At 39.7% G+C, this 20478-nt stretch overlaps 1 protein-coding gene across 1 annotated transcript; it reads right to left on the bottom strand.

Annotated features, from left to right (window-relative positions):
* Nucleotides 1–20284, bottom strand: CASP2 (caspase 2). The gene is made up of 11 exons (XM_051780814.1): nt 20173–20284; nt 17667–17817; nt 12197–12364; nt 10420–10495; nt 8965–9059; nt 7346–7522; nt 6016–6144; nt 5498–5588; nt 1771–1920; nt 1570–1679; nt 1–953 (listed from the first exon to the last, which is right to left on the bottom strand). Exons 1-11 carry the CDS (start codon nt 20235–20237, stop codon nt 819–821), a joined length of 1347 nt encoding a protein of 448 aa, XP_051636774.1. The 5' UTR covers nt 20238–20284; the 3' UTR covers nt 1–818.
* Between the last annotated feature and the right edge of the window lie 194 nt (nt 20285–20478).

Raw genomic sequence — 20478 nt, 5'->3', positions numbered from 1 at the left:
AATGCTGTCAGTCATGACACATAACTAGTATGGCAAACAAATTCCTGAAAAATAATATTCCATGCAATTGTTCATTCTTGTGACTATGGGGAACTAATCTACAATTTATAGATCTAAATCTATTTCTGGGGCAGTTTCTGCAGACTTGTCTAGGTTTCTGTTTGTTTTGCTGATAATCTGGGATGTCTTGTAACTCTCTTGATAACTTCACTATAGAAAGAATGTAGAAAAATAGACTTTTAAGTGATCACAATGGGTAGGAAAGTGCTGAATACTGAGAACATAACCTTTCATTTTAAAGAGGGGGAGGATTCTCCTTTACAAGGGAGCTCTTTTTCTAATATACACAGTAGTAAACTGTCCTGTATGAAGAACCACACAGAAAGTATTTAAAATTTTTAAAATACAAGCATAAGATAAGTAGCATTTTATGACTAATTTTCCTTTCAGAAAGGCTTAACTTTTTTTAAAGTTGTACTAATAGTCCATTTTCACTTTCACTTTGTTTATAAATGTCCTCACATCTCCTTCCAAAGGATGTTCCCATGTCTTCCAAATTCTAGTGCTGATCCTCTTTCCATCAATTTCTATACATACAAAGCAAATCAGGATATTAGAATTTTAAACCCTGAACTGAATCAGATTACAAAGAGAGTTGCCAGAATATTTTAGAAAAACACATCAAGCAAGAATTGGACTGGTCAGATGAAGAAGCATTCCTTGCTTGCACATCTGATGTCACAGTCAGTAAGAATAAAAACGCAGACATCCATAGTCAAAGTTCAGGTTTGGCAGTATCCCTCTTCAAATACAGAAGGTTATTTTCCTGGTAGATAGCCAGGAAACAGGTAAAGATCCCGACAGAGTGTGCTAGAATATTCTGACATTTCCTTGCAGCGGTGAAATTCTGTGTCTGGGGCATAAGCCTCTCGTTGCTTGATTTGCCTATTCACCTAGATGTGATATTAAAAAAATAAAAAAAAAAATAAAATGACTGGAAGGATTAAGATGGAAGAAAAATGTCATTGTTTTCTGTACTCATAGATTATTCTGTTTAACATATTAAGTAGTCCTCTTTGTATTGCCTTTCTAAACTGTAAGAAGGAGAAAGAACTAGGGTGCAGTTCCACAGCAGCTCAAGTTGCCGTGATCACACTGCTTTCTTCACTCCTTCTTCCCCAATTTTCTCAGTCTTTACCTTATGTGAGTACTAGAGCTTTTACAGTTATGTGGTGTGCCTGTTCAGGGAATGAATTCACCTGAAAAAGAAAGTTATTTCTATAGAAGAAAAGTAATTCCTGGCAAGAAAGATTAATTCTTCTTGCAAGTTCATCATGTGACCACACAAGTGAAACAAAAGCAGTGCAAGAAACAGCATTTTTACTTTGGTTAAACTGCTATGGAACTGCACATAAATAAATAAATATGAACTGGGAAACAAATAGTAATTTTGCTACAAACAAGGCAAGAACAATTGCTTTAACAGTTGACTAATCCTACCATTTTGAAGCACCGAAAGGCTCTTCAAAAACCAGGTAAAAGTGGGAGGGTGAACACACTCCTGCTTACCTTCACCAACATGTCAGCCACGTGAGTGTCTCGGGAGTCCTCTGCAAACACAGAGGTGAGAGCTTCGATATACCAGGATCCGTGCTTGGTGTTTCGAATGGCCACAGTGCCTGAAAGGAAAGTGTCTATGATGAAGTTTTTGGGGAACACAGACACATAAAACCTCTTTATGCACAAACAATTAGGGCCTCTACCCAGTACCTTTCAGACAAGCATATCCACAGATCATATCCGAGCATGTAGGCAGACGCAGCTTGAGACTTTCTTCCTTGTTTGCATCACTTTCCTCACAGCCTGAGGAATCTGACCGTTCTTTCCCGTCTCTTTGATCCACTCCCTGGTCGAACTTATCTGTGGTGGCAGTAAACAAGGAGGGGTGGGGGGGGAGAAGAAATTATCCAGAATTACTGAGTGTAGTTTTCCTGTACTTCCTTACTTTTGGGCTCTGGTCAGCAATGCCACAACCGCTGCCAAGCAGAAAGCTTTTGCATGAACTTTAAGTTTCTTCAGCTGTTTTAAAAACTCATCTGAAAGTCCTTCTGCACAAACTAATGCAGACAACAACATCTGCTCAGCTTAACCTGACTTGGTCTGCATGCTGATGTCTGCTCCTCCCTCCTCCTATGCAGTTCATGGGATAACCATGAAAGAAGAGAAGTTTCTGACAGTTCTCCACCATGCATGGAAGGATTTGATGCCTAGCCATAAAGTTGTGATTTTCCACTTGTACCTACCTGAAAAATATCCAAAAATGTCTAGTGCAGTTTGCAGTGCTAAAGACCTATTTACTGCAGAACTCAAACAAGAGCTATAATTTTAGTTGCTCAGGTCTACCTCCAAGCTATATAGAAAATATGGACCAAATATCTCACCTAGTTCTAAAACCTGACTGCAATACTGCTTGTATTAATCAAAAGCATAAATTGTGCAGCAGTAAAATGCAAAATAATCTGAGCCCAAATATGAGAACTCCAGTACACGGAGATTAGTTTAAAATCTTGAGAGAGTATTTGATGCCTTTTCTAAGATTTATTAGTATGTACTATAAAAGTATAGATATTCTTAATCGGTTTTTTTACATGATGCAGTTTCCATTATAATCTAGGTGGTGATAACTTTGATAGTTCAGATATGTTGTAAGAAAATTAAAGCTACATTTTTATATAATTTTGCCTTCTCCCCCCCTTTACTTTTAAGATGAGAATCTATTATTCTACTTTCTTCCTAACAGCATGGGTCAGACTAGTCTTAGGAGATGAAAGTGTCCACTTCAAAGGCCTTCCTGTTAGATGGTTCTTAGTTTTTGATGCCAGCTCAAACCTTCAAAGTACATTTGGACTTCTAACCCTTTTACAGGCAGTGGTACTAGTGGTATCTCATAATTATGCACAGGAAATGGTCAGTTCATAAGTCAGTAACATTGTTCTTTTCCTCTAAAGTGAAAGCAGCAGTGGGAGGGCTGTGATTGTCTGACAGGTTAGATACAGCCTAGAATAATGCTCCATAGCTCAAATGACTTCCATTAAGTTTCTTCCTCATCTCTTTAAGGCAGCAATGCAAATTTTTCCATTTTTAACCACACTTTTTTCATGTCTTTTATCACAGTTTTCCAAATCCCTTCAGTTCTCTATCTTCTTAAAAATTCAGTGTACTGTTTACGGTGTTTGTTATTTCAGATAAGACTCAGGTAATTTTACAGTCAAGCTATATTATTCACACTGCCATCATCCCACTATGTAAAAAGTCAAAACTTTTTTGATTAAAGCTTCAGAATTACACATCTTCCTTGTGCATTTGTCTTCAAACACCGCTCAAGTCAACTTACCAACATAACTAAAACCTGTAAAACACTAACCCTCTGCACACTTAACCTCTAATTTATATCAGCAATAACAGCCACACAGATTGATCTAGTCTGTTCACATTTTACTGAAGCTGCCAGATAGGTATTTTGCCAACTGATTTAAATAACTGCTAACTACCCATTTGTCATTACTTCGCACAGTTCTTTACTCTTCTGGATCAACTACTACACTAAACACAGATATAAAGCAGCTTCAGAGTTACATTATGTCATACTGAAACTTTTCCCATTGTTTTCTGTAACCACTGTTTTTTGATCCATGACTGTAGGTGGACTACTTCATTTCTTTAGTAGACTCCTGCCAAAGGCTCTTTGGAAATTAACACTTTACTGAATCTTCTTTAGCCACATTTTTTAATGTGCCATTAATAGAACATAGAGCAGGCTTACTACATAACATTAGGGAAGAAGAATAACCTGTGTATTTCTCATTTTGTTTCAAATAGCTCCAGCTAACTTGCACATCATTGATAGATTTACTACTATTCTAAAGTTTCCATACTATTTATACAGTCTTTTAAATGCTGTTTTTGAAAAAAAATTGTATTGGCTAGTCTAACCTTTGAATGCTAACATGAAAGGGTACACATTTTTGTTGACAATTAATTACTTTGTAACTGGCTTTCCCCTCCAACTATTAATCAAGGTTTAAAAGAGGTTAGAAAGGGCAGGGTGTTGCCTTTTTTTTTTTTTAATCGAGGAAAGAGTTTTCCCTTTCAGTTGTTCAAGTCTCAGTCCTTTGTCTTTTGGAGTATCCCAGTTCTAAAGTATTGTGCATAGGAAACTTTACTACTCTTTCTTAACTGCAACTTTTTTGGGAATAAAAAGGCCAAGCTTGATTTGTTAGTCTTAACAGACTTGTTATGGTAACATTACAGTCAAATAAACCTAATTACCAATTATTTCATTACATTTATTTCCACACTGAGTCTGCGCATTCACATTTGCTCAAGAGTATCTAAACGTTCAATAACATCAGGAAAGCAATCACATTCATTACATATTGTAAACATGCATGTTACAATATTTCCAAATACTTAGAGGGATTGGAATGTTTCTGATTGCCAAAATACTTCACGTAGACTTTAGGTTTTTCCCTGCATTGGGATTAAACAAGGTTAGATAACAGGTGAATGAACTATCCTCTCGGCTAGAGGACAAACTATAAAGCTTGAGAAAAATAAAAAGAAAAGGACAATTGCAAGGAACAAGGGAAAAGCAGAGGAAAGAGCATATACACTAGAATCTCTATCATAAGGAGAAAAAACAAAACCATAAGACAGAACTTCACTTTGGAGTATCTGCAATTTCACAGCGATCTCAGAAAGTCCAAACACTTGATGGAAAAATTCAGTCATTAGTAGATCTAAAAGGTGGTTAGTTACAGATATGTGTTTAGTTACAAAAAGAAGGAAAAAGAATAGCAGAATTAAAAAAAAAGACAAAAACCACAAAGCATAGAAAAAGAACAGGTGTATGAGAAACAAGGAAAGAGTTCTGTACATTAGCATGTAAGAATTCTCTAACAGTATGAGGAACAGGGTAGAAAGAATGGCCATTTTGAGGTTGAAAACAGGCTAGGGTAAAGTAAAAAAAAAAGACACACCCCCAAAAATACTTGGAACCAACTTTGACAGCTCAAGAGACAACCACAAGAGACGCAACACATCGAGGATGAAGAGAAAGACACGATCTCTGACAAGACTCCAGTGCCAGTGTACCTCTCCATGCTGTGCTGCAATTTGTGCACTGTATGCCCCACTCCCCTTAATGCAGGCACAGTACGAGAAAGCCTCAATGTATGAGTGGGGTATGACAGAGCTTTATGTCACTAAGGTGCTCTGAGGTCTGCAAGTCAATGCACACACCTCATGCAGAGCAAAAGACACTTACAGAGCAACAGATGCAGTGGCAGCAGCAGGGCAGAGGGAGGTGAATATGGGTCCCACTTACACCTGAGAGAAGCAAACAGGAGAGATGACAGCAAGTTGAATGTGAGGGTGTGCATGTGTGCAAAACGAGCCTTAATGGCATGCCAAGTACTTTTAGCATTTGGGCACTCACCTCCCCGGCAGGCCTGAATAAAGAACATTTTAGGTTTATTCTGGAGATTTGGACAGTTTGCGTTGTCAAAGAGCCGGAAAACCTCCTGCAACTGAGAGAAGAAAGAAGATAAACATTCTTCACTGTAGCCTTCTATAAGCCAAACCCAGCCTCACCTTGCTTCCCTGTATTTTGGTTATTACCTCATCAGTCTTGGTATTTTCTCCTTTATCTCCAAACTCAGCATGTGACAAACACACCCCTTCCCCACCTACTGCTAGTTTGAGTTCTTGCACTCTACCTAGTACTTGTACAGAAAGAGAGAATGAAATAATTTCCCCCTACTCGCCAGTCTTTATCTTCCAGACCACTCACAGACTCCTGCCCTTTTCTTCCCACAAGCCCTTATTTTTTCCATTTAAAAAAAATGTGAATCCTCAGTCTCCCATCACTTCATTTTTTAAAAACTTTCCCCCCCCTCTTTCTTGGTACTTTCCTAGAGACAACCTACAACACCACATTGGGATACAGCAATATACCTGTAGTAGCTTGCCATCACTACCATAAACCGCACCCTCCACACCATGGGAAAGCAAAGCTACAACGCAGGAATCCACGTACTGATGATCTGGCAGCTTGGAGAATCTCTCCAATGCATTCTGCATCTCCTGGAACAGAATAAAAAAACCCGTTTAATCCTTTCCAGACTTGCACAGGGAATGCAAGTCAATATTTATGGAAAAACAGAACCGGTCCCTCCTCTTACAAAAAAAAAAAAAAAACACCACCCACATAGAACAAGTTTATAGTAAAAAGATGTGTTTTATTTAAAAAAACCCACCCAAACCCAGCAAAATGTTCTTGTTCTTTTATGTAATATTCAGTTCTAAGTATGACATTGTGAAGTAAGAATCACTTGGCCAACAGGGGGATGCAGCAAGTACCTGAGTTGGTACATGTGGATTCAACACAGAAGAAACTAACTGGTATTTTACAAAGGTTTTACACTGACACTTGAGTCTGACTGGTATATTGGAGTAACTTAACAGATATATGCTCTGGGACTTCAGGCATTCAAACACTAGTGGTCAATAAATAATTTAAACTGAAAAACTTTATAAACTCTGACAACATGGCAGGTGCAAAAGTATTATTGTAATGTTGTAAAAGCTGCTTTCTTGAGTAAAACACTCTTTAACAGGTTTTGTACCACCTGGGTTCACAGGGATTTAAAAGAAATAAGAACAAATGAAGCTGGAAAAGGCAGCAGTTGCATTCCCAGGGATAGTGGCTTGATTAAGTTAGTCACGGAACACTACTAACTTTCCTAAGTGAAACACAGCCTCTTCTTTAGCAAAGCAAAGACAGAAAAAGTGGAACTTAACTGCACAGATACTGGAAGACTGATAAATAGGACGACAACTGACTTCATCAATGAAAGGACATGAAAACACCACACTTGCAAATACTACATCAAGTATTTGCAAAGTTTAATTTTTAGGGCAGCAGAACACTGTAAAAGTCTATCTCAAGTGTACACTTTATTCATTTGTGCTTTAAAAACACATGCAAGGTGTGGTCTAGAAATTCTTGCACCTTGTACTAGAGTCAGACTGCAGTAGTACCTCTCATGGTCCTTTGTAATACTGCTTTCCATCGTAAGAGCTCTGCCTTCCAAGCTTCCTCATATTGATCAGTATGTGAACAGACATTATCCCATTTAGCCTTATTTTCTATTCATAAGTGATAATTCACACCTTCCTGTTCAAAGCTTAGTTCCACACCAAAGGGAACATCTTACAGTGATTATGTAACAGTTACAAACTCTCATTCATACCAGTTGTGAAGTACTGGGATCCACCTCCTTACCTGTGCAGTTCGATTAGGAAGAACAGTCACTCGATACCCAAGGTGCTTGAAAAGCATCTCCAGGGAAGCACAGTCCACGTCTCCCCCTTTGCGATACTCCAAGTCCTTCTCACAGCTGAAGCTGACATTGCTGAGAATAAGTGCCAAGCCTCGGGGCTCTGATACCACCTTGTATGCCTGAGAAGAAGATTTAAAACAGATAAATTTAAACTACACAAAGGAATAACAGTGTGTTAGAGTAGAACAGCAACCCCTACATACCAACTTGATATCATATTCCTGTATTTGCAAGCTTCCACAACTGATAAGCCTATGATACTATTATTGTTGGACTGGCTTATTTCTCATTTTAAAAGAAACACAGTTTATTCATTTCAAACTGCAAATTAGCTCTTGCTAACTTTTTTCCCCTTTCCTCACCCTCACCCCTGCAGGGCCCCACATATTTCTGCCATCCCCATCAATGGTACTAGAAGAACACTTCATAACATTTAGCTAGTATTTCTTAATTGCTGTTGGGAGCAGACAGAGATGTAAAATAGCATGTGAGTGCAATTGTAACAGCAAGAGACTGTCAGGCATTGATCTTGAAAATTATGTGACTGGCAAAAAAGCTTAACAGGAAAAGAACTAATTTAAGACGAGTATCTTCAAACTAACTTCCCCCTTTGTCCCTACCAATCTAACAACAACAAATCAATAGTGATTCAGTTACTAATACTCCTGTAAATTGGAAGTAAAATTTAATACCAAAGGAGAATATCAAATAAGGTGTATCCAGGCATAGATGTAAAAGGAGCCAGTCAAGTTCACACTGGCACTGCTTATTAATCAGGTCACCTCAACAGACAGTTTCAAAAAACCCCCAAAAACCCCATGATCAAACAACCAAACAAAAACAAGCACACAAAGAAAAAACACCTCTGTTTTGCTATACAAAGAGCCTCTGACAGAAGTGTTGTTAGCACATTGTGTAACCCTAATGAAGCATTTGCCCCATTATACAAAATAATTTTATTCCTTAAGCCCACCCCACCACAATCCATGCTTTACAAACAGAATAAACAAAAAGTGATTAGACTATCTACATAACTTCAAACACTGCAGCAGAAGATTAGAAATCCAGGATGTTCTACCTAGTACTACCCAGCACAGAATCCTGACCTGGTTCTTAAGCCTAAGGACTCTTTCAGGTAGAGCTGGCAATTGAAACAGCCAAGTCTGTTAGTGATTACTAATTGAAATGACCTTATGGTCATTGACAGGGTGTGTCATCATACAGAAGATGAGGACACAGACAGATAAATTTGAGGCAATAATACTGACAGCTTACACAGAGCAACAGAACAAAAGGCATTTCACCAAGCTCTTCATGAATGAAAAACAGAGGCAGAAATTTGTATAGAGTTACAGAACTTCAATTTCTTGACACTTGTAAATGAGAACTACATCAAATGGATCACAACTGGTAACACCTTTCAGTTACACAAATAGCACAGCACTGATCTGCATCCCAGTGAAGTGTTTCAACTCAAGAAGTTTAAGTAGCAGGTGTTCAGCTGATAGACCAAACACCTCACAACTTTCACATCTTAAGAATTTCTCTGTTAATGACTTACCGAGTGCTGATGATCACGATAAAATTCAGGAGTGCAATATTTCACTGGAGGAATTGAGTGACCATCTCCATTATCCAAGGAAACTTCCATTGGTCCTGTGTAAGGCAAACATATCAATAATAATAAATTTCAATCACAAAGTCTCTGCATTAAGGAAGTAACTTGCAAATTCTGAACTATATTCTCTTATGCATATTTCTGTATTATACTATTCTCACCCCTAAAAATTTTGTTTGATCAGGGACTACAGACACAAAATGAAACACAGCAGGAAAAACATACTGTAAGGGTATTTTTTTTTTATTATTTTAATTGGTGACTTGTTTTCTGGCTTGTATGTGGGCTAGACTTATCTAAGGCCTAGTGAATTTGGGTCTACAGAATGAAAACACCATTCTCATCTAAAATTAGAGCCTTGTGCTGTCATTTTGCACAGTCTGTTATTCCTTTCACAGTTTGGCTGACAAAATGTTGCTAGAAAAATTCAAACAAAATACTGTTTTTCCTTTCATAAAAGGCTTCCCATGCTGAACACATGCATAAGTGATCAAATGAGAAGTTTCCAACTTTCACAAAGTGCAATGCCCTTTTTTTTTTTATCTGCCTCAACACTTCTCTCTGGATAACAGCAGATGAGGGGAATGATAATCAACTATTTGCCATTTGCAGGCAAACACTCCTCTGTACCGAAGAAACTGAGCTAATGACATTCACGATCTCCTTTGAAATTCTTTTTCAGCCTTTTGAGGCATGGCTCTCCTGGATGGAGGAATATATGCTCTAAGAAAATCAAAACAATCAAACCCTAAAACCGTTGCACATAAATAAAAAAAAAAAAAACCAACCCAAAAAAGTCTCCAAAAAATAGTTAGGGAAAATGAATACTCCAGACATTATCACAAGCAACATAAATACTAGCAAGGAGATTCATTCCAACAACTATTTATTAGAACAGTTCCCTGGTCTAAGTCACAAATGCATGTTAAAAAAAAGCTGATTTGCTGCACTCGACAGAAGCTACAGAAAACCAAGTCGCGCTCATGTAACACACATAAGGCCTTATACTTAGACTGCTTTTTCCAAGTAATAAGTTAAAGTTAAGGCATACTGCCCAAAATCAGTATCTTGTCACAGCTCTAGTTCAGTGAAACTCCATTACAAATCTTAAACAAAGAAGGAAGTCTTTGAAAAATCTAAAATTTTACTGACGTGTACTGTTTTAAGCAACAAAATTTCCTGTAGGAGTAAATGAAGCTGACTAGAAACTAATTTGGTTCTCTATTTCACTTCCATTTTCTAGCCTAAATCACTCTCTTCATCTGTCAAGTTTGTATTCCTGGGATGAGCAAAGTGGTGGCAAGCTTGTTTCTAGAATTGAATTAAGAGACTATTAAGAAATTAGAAGCAGCCAAATAGATATCAAATCAAGTACCCACAAAGTCACACGCAACTCACCAATCCAGCGTGGTCTCTTTGAATTACAGGACTCACTGACAGGGAATGGAAGATCTGATCCATGACAGTGCTCAAGCTACAAGACATCCAATACATAAAAAAAGTAGCATAAAACAGCTATTGTTTTCATCTATGGTACAAGCCTTAAGTTATCATGGAAAAAAGATACATGCATTTACCTACACATAAAAATGACTTGAAAATAATATGATGGTTCACATCCAAACAAAATAGCATGACAAGGCACCAGCATTTTCTCTCAAGATAAAACTCCTTCCTTTCTTTGCTCATCTCTACTTCTACCCAAATTCTCAGTCTGGAAACCTTACACTGAAGTCATCATATCCTCCTTGTTTTGGCCAAAAATTTGTCCAGCGATTCCTATATTTTTGTCTGCTGTCAAGATTTCATTGTTTGAATAGTAAAGCACAATTGAAAACAAAAAAAAACCCCAGAAGAGCGTAATCTAATAAATCCTATGTTTTAATAAGGGAACATCTCTGTTCAAAAGTGTCTTGTCTCCATTCCTTTGTAGAATATATGCTTAATGAGAGTTTCCATCCTTGCCAATGCACTAAGAATATGGAATCTGCAAAATTCTTCCTTTAGTTCAATGCTAACATCTACAGATAGTGAAAAAGTGAAAATAAAAACACCAAAAGAAAGAAATATAAGTATCTCTTTCCTCAACAGACAAGACCAGCTTTCAGTAGCTTCCTACTCAGAGAACCACTGAATGTTAAAACAAAAAAATTTGGAGAAAATATTTTCTTTGCAGCTTTTGGATTAATGATGACATCCATTAACAACATGCTGGATGCAAGAACACCCAGGAACACTGTACAGTTCAGAAAGAGATGTTCAAAGCCCTGCACCTGGGGAGGAGCCATCCCGTGCATCAATATATGCTGGGGACAATCCAACTGGAAAGCAGTTTGGCAGTAAAGGACATGTCAAACAGGAACCAGCAATGTACACTTGGCACAAAGACAAATAGTACCCTGGGCTGCATTAGGAGGAATGTTGCCAGCAGCACAGACGAAGGGAGGTGATCCTTCCCCTCTGCTCAGCCTGGCAAGCCTGTATCTGGAGTGCTGTGTCCAGTTCTGGGCTCCTCTATACAAGAGACACGGACATACTGGAGAGAGGCCAACAACAGGCCACAAACATGAAGAGACTGGAGCACCTCACATACGGGGAGAGGCTGAGGGAGCTGGGACTGCTCAGCTTTAAGAAAAAAAGGCTCAGAGGGAACTTATCAATACATATGAATACCTGAAGGGAGGTTGTAAAGAGGACAAAGCCAGGCTCTTTTCAGTGGTGCCCAGTGTCAAAACCATAGGCCATGGGCACAAACTGAAACCCAGGAGGCTCCATCTGAACATCAGCAAACACTTTTCTACTCTGAGGATGCCTGAGCATTGGAGGAGGTTGCACAGAGGGGTTGCGGGGTCTCCATCCTTAGGGATATTCAAAAACCAGCCGGACATGACCCTGGAAAACCTGCTGAAGGTGATGCTGCTTGAGCAGGGGAGTCAGGCCAGGTGACCTCCAGAGGTCTCTTCTACCTTGTGACTGGTGGTAGCATGAAAATTCTCTTCTTCCCAAATTCCCTCCTCTCTGTTTTTACTAAGGCTTCTACAAGCTTCAACTTGCAACAAAATCCCATCCTGTTTTTCGTAAACAATTGGTTTTTTTCCCCATTTGACAGAGTCCTTTGTCCCCAACCCAATCTGAAATGCAGTCCACCCGTCTTATTTTTTAAAAACTGTTATACCCTTGCAATCTCATGGCTCAGGTCGGACACTGTCTTCAAGATCCTTGCCTCCAGATGCTGCTGCTGGGTTTCTCGTAAAGCTTCACAGAAGGCTGAGAAGGCATTAGGGCCTCTCTTGGGCAGCAAATTGAGGAATTCCACATTTCGGTCAAAGCTCCCAGACTTTGCCTAGACCCAGAGGAAAAGAAAACAAAATCCACGTTCTATGTAATTAATACACGACACAATTAATTTTCAATGAATTATCAGAACAACTACTTTTTAAATTTCAGATAAACATTTCACCACTATGCTTATCTGTGCTAGATCCATTATGATACACTTCCTAGCTGATTTTGTTCACACTCCTCTGTTCCTATTTGCTCAAGGATGAGAGTATATAACAATACAACAAGCCAACAATTCATACATTACCATGCACAGTAATACACCATATTCTCTCCAAACTTTTACTTCCAGTTACCGTTGGAATAGTATCTATTTTTCCTCATTGAATATACAAAGAGTCCAAAATATGATTCCACTACTATCCAATGGTTTATGGTCGCATGTAGATACTCAAATCCTCCAGAAAACATTAAGTAAAATACTTACTATATACAGTCAATTCCACAGTGGTACTTGGTAGGTACAGACTGTAACATTTAGACCAATGAGGCAATATATTCTAGTCTAAGTGAAAAAGTAACCATCAAAAATGAAACTTAATGTATTTGTTAAACATTGTCAAGAAGTTCTATTTGTTAGAACACTAACAGGGTATTTGCCAACAAAATGTATAATTTATACAATAATAACCTTCCTCGTGAAATCTAAAAGACACCAAAAATCACATACTAAAATACTGGATACCTTAAATAAGTTTTGTGGGTTTTTTTTTTAATTATCACTTAGATCTGAGATGTCTCCTTTTGGTGGATGATTGAAAACAGTTGGTGAGAATTAAGGCTTAACAAGACAGCAATCACAGGAAAACAGTGCCTTGAGGCACATATCTTCTGCTACAGAAGACATCACATCACCTGGTTTCTTTCATAAAATTTAAAAAATAGTTTAGTATACTGCAAAATCTTGTTGATCCAATGTTCATAAACCTATTGAGAATTTCAGAGCTAGATTAATTCATGACTAACAGCATTTATTTTTGTATCAACGGTGACTTCAGTATTCTCCTGTCCTTTCCCTTATTTATCAAACTTCTTTCTATAAATTGGTCTTGATTTGCTACAGTAAACAAGTCACTTTCTTTCAGGCTCCTCATAAATGGCCTTGTCCCCTTGCCAGTACCTTTCCCTATTCCCACAGAATCCTCAACTTTCAGAGCACTGTTGACTAGAGGTGCATACACTTGTACCTTTCCAGAGGTATGAAGGCACTTTCCCCTTTCTCCCAGTAACACTTCTCCATTAGTCCACAGAAAATAACCAGCTCCGTACACTTATATCTTCCTGTAAACTCATTGAGTTTTATTTTAACTAATAAAGTAAATTGAGAGCTTATTTCCAAAGTATATATGAATTGTTTATTTCTCTCTGGTAGGCCTGCAGCTGTTTGAGACGAACTGAGGATCACTCATCTTCTTCACTTAATGTTTCCGTAGTCTGTGACTCTTAAGTCATAAATCATAGTTAAGAACACAGGCTGACCTTAAGAACTGGATTTTAAGTTTTATTAAAAGGTTAAGAAATTTCCATAACATTCATATTCTGCATATGTATGTATGCATCATATTTGTATATATACCAGTCAGCTTTTGGAAGACTTCTTCCCTAATGTTTCATTAAACACCCAAAAGGCTGTACCTCTTTAACTTCCACATCAACACCACATTTAGACTACACTAAATAATGTTCAGCAAACATTCAGAAGTAAAACTTCCCTAAGACACACTTCTTTCATTTTATTTTCCAATACATCCTTAATTTCTTTCTGTACCCTCACAGATGGGTTTGATAATCTGCATAACAGGAACTGGTTGTAAAACAAATTCTGAATTTCTGTCAACATTCCATAATATTAGTCTTATTGAGCCAGAATATAAACACAAAATCTGTGAAAAGATCATACATATTTTACAAACATTCTAAACAAATTTATTATCACTTTGTCAAAACCAGTGATCCCTTCATTACTGTCTATCGATCAACACAGAGTATTTAAATTTCCAAATCTACATGGTCTCAATCTTTGCTTACAGTATAGAGTGTTCCAATTGTTTAAAGAGCAAAGTTCTTGCTATCTTATCTGCCATTTTGAAGGTCCATCCTAGAGCTCTGGAAGAACATCTCATGCTCTGAGAAGAAAGCATTTAAAAAGTGGATTTTGGACTTTGCCTTAAAAACAGCTGTTTCCACTATCCCACTTTATTTTCACCTTATTTTTGCTCTGTGTTCGAAATTCCCCTCTTCTGGGTCTTCACCTAGATAATTTTATTTACATCATCTTCACTACAAAGAAAACAATTTTTTTTCTTTACTCTTTATTCAAAGTGTATATAGTGGAAAAAAACTCACACTGTTTAATATCTTTGTGAATGACCCAATTTAAATTCATTCCTGTCAGATCCTATTATCTCCCCACATTTCAGACATCAAAGGAAACTGCTTCTGTTTATTAATTCTTCTCCAATGTACACCTTAAACTCTTTACTTTTCATATTCCTTATGAGCTCTTCATCCAACTCAATCACCTTTGTCTTCTGTGGCTCTTCCGGCAACACCCTCCCCTCCCCTCCCCCCTTTTTCTTACTTGTGGTAAAGTTTCAGTACTGGTTTCACACTTCACACTTGAAAAAACTTCATCCTTACTTCATCTCCCTGAGCTACTTGGTTTATTTGACTTTCCTTAGACTACAAAAGATTATTTAAGTGCTCTATTTCCAGAATCATCTTCTTCTTTTGTTCATCTTAAATCAAGTTCACAGGACCAATGTCACTGTTGTGCTTTTAAGACAGTATGATTTAGAATGTAACTATTTATCCTGATCTTGATTTCCTGACTTACTGGAGGAGCAGGGGGAGATATATATATATATATATATATATATATATATATATATATATATATATATATATATAACCAATTAGTTATAATATCCAGAAAAATCTACGCTTTTTTATCAGACACAGTGACAATTGGCTCCTCCTGTTTCCACTAAAGTACCTGATGACTGGCATCAGAATGCATTTTCAAGAACAGGCTACCTAGCAGTACTTCTAAGACCTTTGCTCACACTTGAGCCAGAGACTGGAAGAATATTAAAAATTCACAGACCTACAACAGAAAAATGAAAGGGAAGACAAAGTGTTTTCCATTCAAGTGATTTTTTTTTTCAGGCATCTTATTTTTTCTCTCTGGCACTGTTATGACTAGTACTATCCTGTAAATGTCCCCTTCATTTCTATCCTTCTAGTACAATGCATATTTTGCAGTACTACTGTTCCAGTTGTGAATGCTTTCTGCCCACCTCTGCCATATTTCCATTTTTGTTGCAATTTCCAGATCCATACCCTGCAACAGTAGTTCAAGTCCCTTCGCTCTCTTGCTCAGGCTGCTATTGCTGTTTACATACATTTAAACTCCTAGTTATGTGTGTATATTGTATTAGGCAGAATTTTTTCACTAAGCTATTACTCTTTACCTCACTTATCCATCATAACACCTTTCTCCTTACTGATAATCCATTACTGAGTATTGTTGCATCTCCTTTTACTCAAATACACCTGGAGGGGAAGATTCCTTTAGTCTTCTTCACCTCTCAGTTTAATATGTCTCAACTATAGCAGCATCTTGCCAAAAGGAGTATTATCTCTGGCATTACTCTAACTTTGAGAGGGCTTTTTTTTTTACCCTTTTCCTTCCCCTCACCTCACTCTCCCTTCAGTGACAAACTGCAGGCCATCAAATGAACATCCCTACTAATCACCCATACTTCAGCAATGTTACTGTTCAAGACCCATGGGCTGCTAAGCACCACACAGACGCTCAGTTACTCCCTCCCCAGCAGGACAGTGGGCAGAATCAAAACTGAACAAGCGAGAGAACTTGAGATAAAGATGGTTTAACAGGTAAAGCAAAAGCCACACAACACAAAGCAAGACAAAGAATTAATTCACTGCTTCCTGTCAGCAGGCAGGTGTTCAGCCACCCCCAGGACAGCAGGACTCCATCCCGTGAAAAGGTGACTTGGGAAGACAAACACTGTCACTCTCAGAGTTCACCTCTTCCTTCGTCTTCCCCCAGCTTTATACGCTGACCATGACACCAAATATTGTGGAATATCCCTTGGGTCAGTAGAGGTCAGCTGTCTCAGATATGTGCCTCACCCCCCACCCCCCGCATGATTGCTGAAGTGGGGTGAGAAGAAAAGTCCTTGGCTCTGTGTAAGCGCTTCTCAGCAATGCCTAAAACACCTCTATATTATCAACACTGTTTCCAGCATAAATCCAAACACAGCCCCGCACCAGGTACTATGAAGAAATGATTCCAGCCAAAACCAGTACAAGAAGGGACTTGAACTATTTCAGGTAAGACTGCCCGCATCTCCCACAACTTGGCAGGTCCCATGAGGAACCTGTCATTATCTTTGACACTGAGCCAAAGTATGCAAAGTGATTCATGTTATCTTTGACAATGACTCAAAATTAATCTGGAAGTTATTTCGTCATTGTTATCAAGAATCTTATCAGTCTCAGGTTTACACTGTAAGCAGTGATGCCCTGAAAATAGTTCATAACCTGTTCTTATTACAGGACCATCAACTTTATAGGGAACTAAAAACTCTCTCAGTTGCTTACTTGAGTCCTGAGATGCCCTTGCCGTGCAACTTCAGTCATTTCCTTTCCAGTCTGCTTTCTTTGAAGACCTGTATCTCCATCCTGCATGGTGTTCAGTGCACTACCATCCCTCCCTCTGGAAGAAATCCCAAGCTATTTCCAATGACTTCTCTCCATAGTACCCTCTGCACAGGGTAAGTAACACAGGCCCATTTGTCAGCTGAGAGTGGGCCTTGAATCCTGCAAGGTTCTTCACGCAGTTTACAAAAACACATATACAGCACAAATTCTTTGTGTGAAACGAGCCACAACAAGCTGGTTGACAATGTATTCATTTACTTGCTTTCACGGTGTTCTTTTGGAAACGTGTACTATTTCTGCTTCTACGAGTGGAGAAAAAAAAGGCTGAAAAAGACAACAAAGGACTCCGATCCACAAAGTGCAGCCTGCTGCAATTGCACATCAGCACCCGAACAGTGAACTTTTGACAAAATACACATTGCCCAAAGCACCTCACAGTTCTTCTGCACGCTACAATCAAACCCCACACGGCTTTGCTCTTTCCCTAAATGCAATCACGTTAAAATGTGCAGGTAACACACAGGCGAGGTTTCTTTCATGCTGCCACTCCTAAGAACGACACCGAGCTTAGCCAGAAATAATGGCCACGGCGCAGGCGAGCCCACCCCGCGTACCTGTATCATTTCCACCATCTCCGGGGTGATGATGTCTTTCTCTACCATGTGCTCCACCAGTACATGCAACACAAGCTGCTTCGCCAGGATCACCCGGTTCTTCTTGAGCGCTTCCTGGTGACACCGCTGCATTCCGCACGCCACCAGCATCCTGGGAGAAGAGGGGAGACCCGGGCACACTTAGCGGCAAAGACCCACCCGCACTCCTCCCGACTTTTCGCTTAGGAGGGATAGCACGGGCGGCAGCCTCCCGCTCACAACAGACGGAAAAGGCCCTTCCCGCCCGCCTTTTCCCGGCGGCACCCGCGATTCAAAGCGCGAGACCCGCTTTCCCGCCGTCACGTGACCTCCCACGGAGCGGGAGCGGTTTCCCGCCGCCTCCTGCCCGCGCGCGGGCTGGGGCGCGGCCTCTCAGGGGCGGGGGATGGAGGGGTGGAATCATGGCGGGGGGGTTGTAGTGCGGCACAGCAGAGGAGCGGCATGGTCCTGTCTGCAGAGAGTGTTAACAAGTACAGCTTTCCTTGCGAACATACTGGTTCTTGGAAATTTATTTTGTTTTTTAATTTTAGAGGTTTTGTTTCCTGTGTTTTGTCACACGTGCGTTTCAGCGGAAATCAGCTGAAATCAGAAAAGATAACGCGCAGTAGTTCAGAGGGAGACAGGGAGCACACAGGGTTTGCAGAGAACATGTGAAATACGAACGGAAGATCAAAGTGACCATCCTTCTAGCATAAGCAAATTCGCAGCACTTGTCATATTATCACAGGGTCATTATGATTGGAAAAGCTCTCTGACATCATTGAGTCCAACCTTTAAACACCACCTTGCCAAACTAGACTATAGCACTGAGTGCCACATCCACCTCCAGGGACAGTGACTCCAGCACCTTCCTGGAGAGCCAGTTCCAATGCTTGACAACCTTTCTGTGAAGAAACTCCTGATGGCTAACTTGAACCTCCTCTGGCACAGCTTAAGACTATGTTCTCTCGTCCCGTCGCTAGTTGCCTGGGATAATAGGTCACCCCCACACACACCTGGCTACAACCTCCTTTCAGGTAGTTGTAGAGAGTGATAAGGTGACCCCTGAAACTCCTTTTCTCCAGGCTAAACAACCCCAGCTCCCACAGCTGTTCCTCATAGGACTTACAAAAACATCATGTAAAGCTTCAGATGGTTGCTCCTTGGTGTGCAGGAGTTCCACATGCTAAAGCTTAACACAAGTCCAAAGGCTTGAAAACCCTTACAGAAGCTGAAGACAAAATCCAAGTGGTCATAACTGATGGCATTTTTGGTCTTTGTTTTGGCCAGCTTTTAATCTGTGGTGGTTACATGAATTTCTTCCTCACTCCTGGCAGTTTGGTACACACAGAGTTGCCCAGTTTAAGACTCAAAGTTTCTATGCCTATGTTGTCTACCCATATAACTTTTTAGTGAGGTTTTTTCTGTTCTGTTTGCAGTTAGAGGAGGGAAATGCAAGTAGTGATTGGCTTTAAAGAAATCACATTGCCTCTGTCAGCAAATTTGTCTCTCACAATACTTCTATGATAGAGGTATCATACCTCCTTCATCACTAATGATATTAAAGTGATGTAGCTGTACATTCAGAAATGGAACACCTCTCCTTTTTCTAAGCCAAGATTATCAGATAAGCAGAATGTGAGCCAAAAGCATGGCTTTGTGGAGTGGTTGTTTTGGGAGGAAATATAAATGATGCCACCAGGAATTTTTAATGCAGTCCTGTTTATTTACAAACAACATAGAGAGTCCTTTTTTTTCTTTGAACTATAAAGAATCAAACTATAAGAAATAGTTTGTTTGCTTCTAGCTGTGGTTTGATGGTTCCTCATAGGAATTCAAGATGATGCAGTCATACGAGCAAGGCTGTGATGATTGCTGCTCTCCTTCATGAGGCGATTCGGACCACCATTTTTATTTTTATTTTTTAATTTGGACATTCACCAGACGTGAATGTCTCCTTGCATGGTCTATGAATGTAGACCACTTTGACACTGCAGAGGCTCTCAGTTTAACTCACCCATTTTAAGAGACTGCACATCACCACTGATCAGTGAGAGCTAAAACCTGGCTCCAGCCTAGAGCCATCATGATGAAGAACACTTGTGCCTTGGGACTATTATTCTCAGGTGCTCTCCACTGCAGCTCTGGCCTCGGCAGACAGACTGGACCTTTCCAGAGTCCAGAGAGAAGCCTCTGAGTACAGCGTGGTTACAGAGATTTCCGTGCAAGTCCTTGCCATGATGACAATAAAGTATCTCAAGCCATCTGTTAGGGGCTGTATTACAGCAGAGACACACACCCTGCACTAGAGCCACCAAGACTACTGATCTAGGCAGAGGATGCTTATATATGTGTATATCCCACTGCCAGCCTCTCTTACAGGAGGAAAACTTATCCCCCTCTTGCACACTACCAGCTGTGTGGGATGAGAACCTTGTGAAGAACAGAAGTAATTTCATGATGCCATGCTTGCCATCAGTTTTTTTACCTTAAGTGACACATATTGGGTGGTACCAGCTTCCAGATGCAGACAGCCACCCTCCCCTCAGTCATGCTCCAGTGCAGCACAGCTGAGGATGTGGCACAGGTGTGGCAGAGGGGCAGCGACAAACAGCACAAACCATAAATTTTTGTTGCCGCAAAACAGCAACTCCGGGAAGTGCAGGCTTGGTCTCTCTGTAAGGATTTCCGGGTGGCTGATGACTGCACAGCTCTCAGCAATGTTGCTGTTTGTAATGCACAGGCAGAACGTGCTTAGTGCTGTTTCTATTCCTCCCTTTTCCCAGGCAGATTC

Source organism: Manacus candei, unplaced genomic scaffold (genome assembly GCF_025592945.1).
Source record: "Manacus candei isolate 608988 ecotype Guabito, Panama unplaced genomic scaffold, ASM2559294v1 h1tg000014l, whole genome shotgun sequence".
Lineage (NCBI taxonomy): Eukaryota > Metazoa > Chordata > Aves > Passeriformes > Pipridae > Manacus > Manacus candei.
Note: the sequence above shows the minus strand (reverse complement) of the source record. Positions and strands in the feature narration are given on the sequence as shown.

Bases quoted from the DNA above. Each gene is read 5' to 3' on its own strand.
- CASP2 (XM_051780814.1), bottom strand. From the start codon at position 20,237: ATGACTGAGGGGAGGGTGGCTGTCTGCATCTGGAAGCTGGTACCACCC. The intron at 9,060-10,419 runs GTGAGTTGCGTG...TGCCTTACACAG, and splicing joins AAAGAGACCACGCTGGATTG to GACCAATGGAAGTTTCCTTG. The intron at 5,589-6,015 runs GTATATTGCTGT...TTCTTCTCTCAG, and splicing joins GTGATGGCAAGCTACTACAG to TTGCAGGAGGTTTTCCGGCT.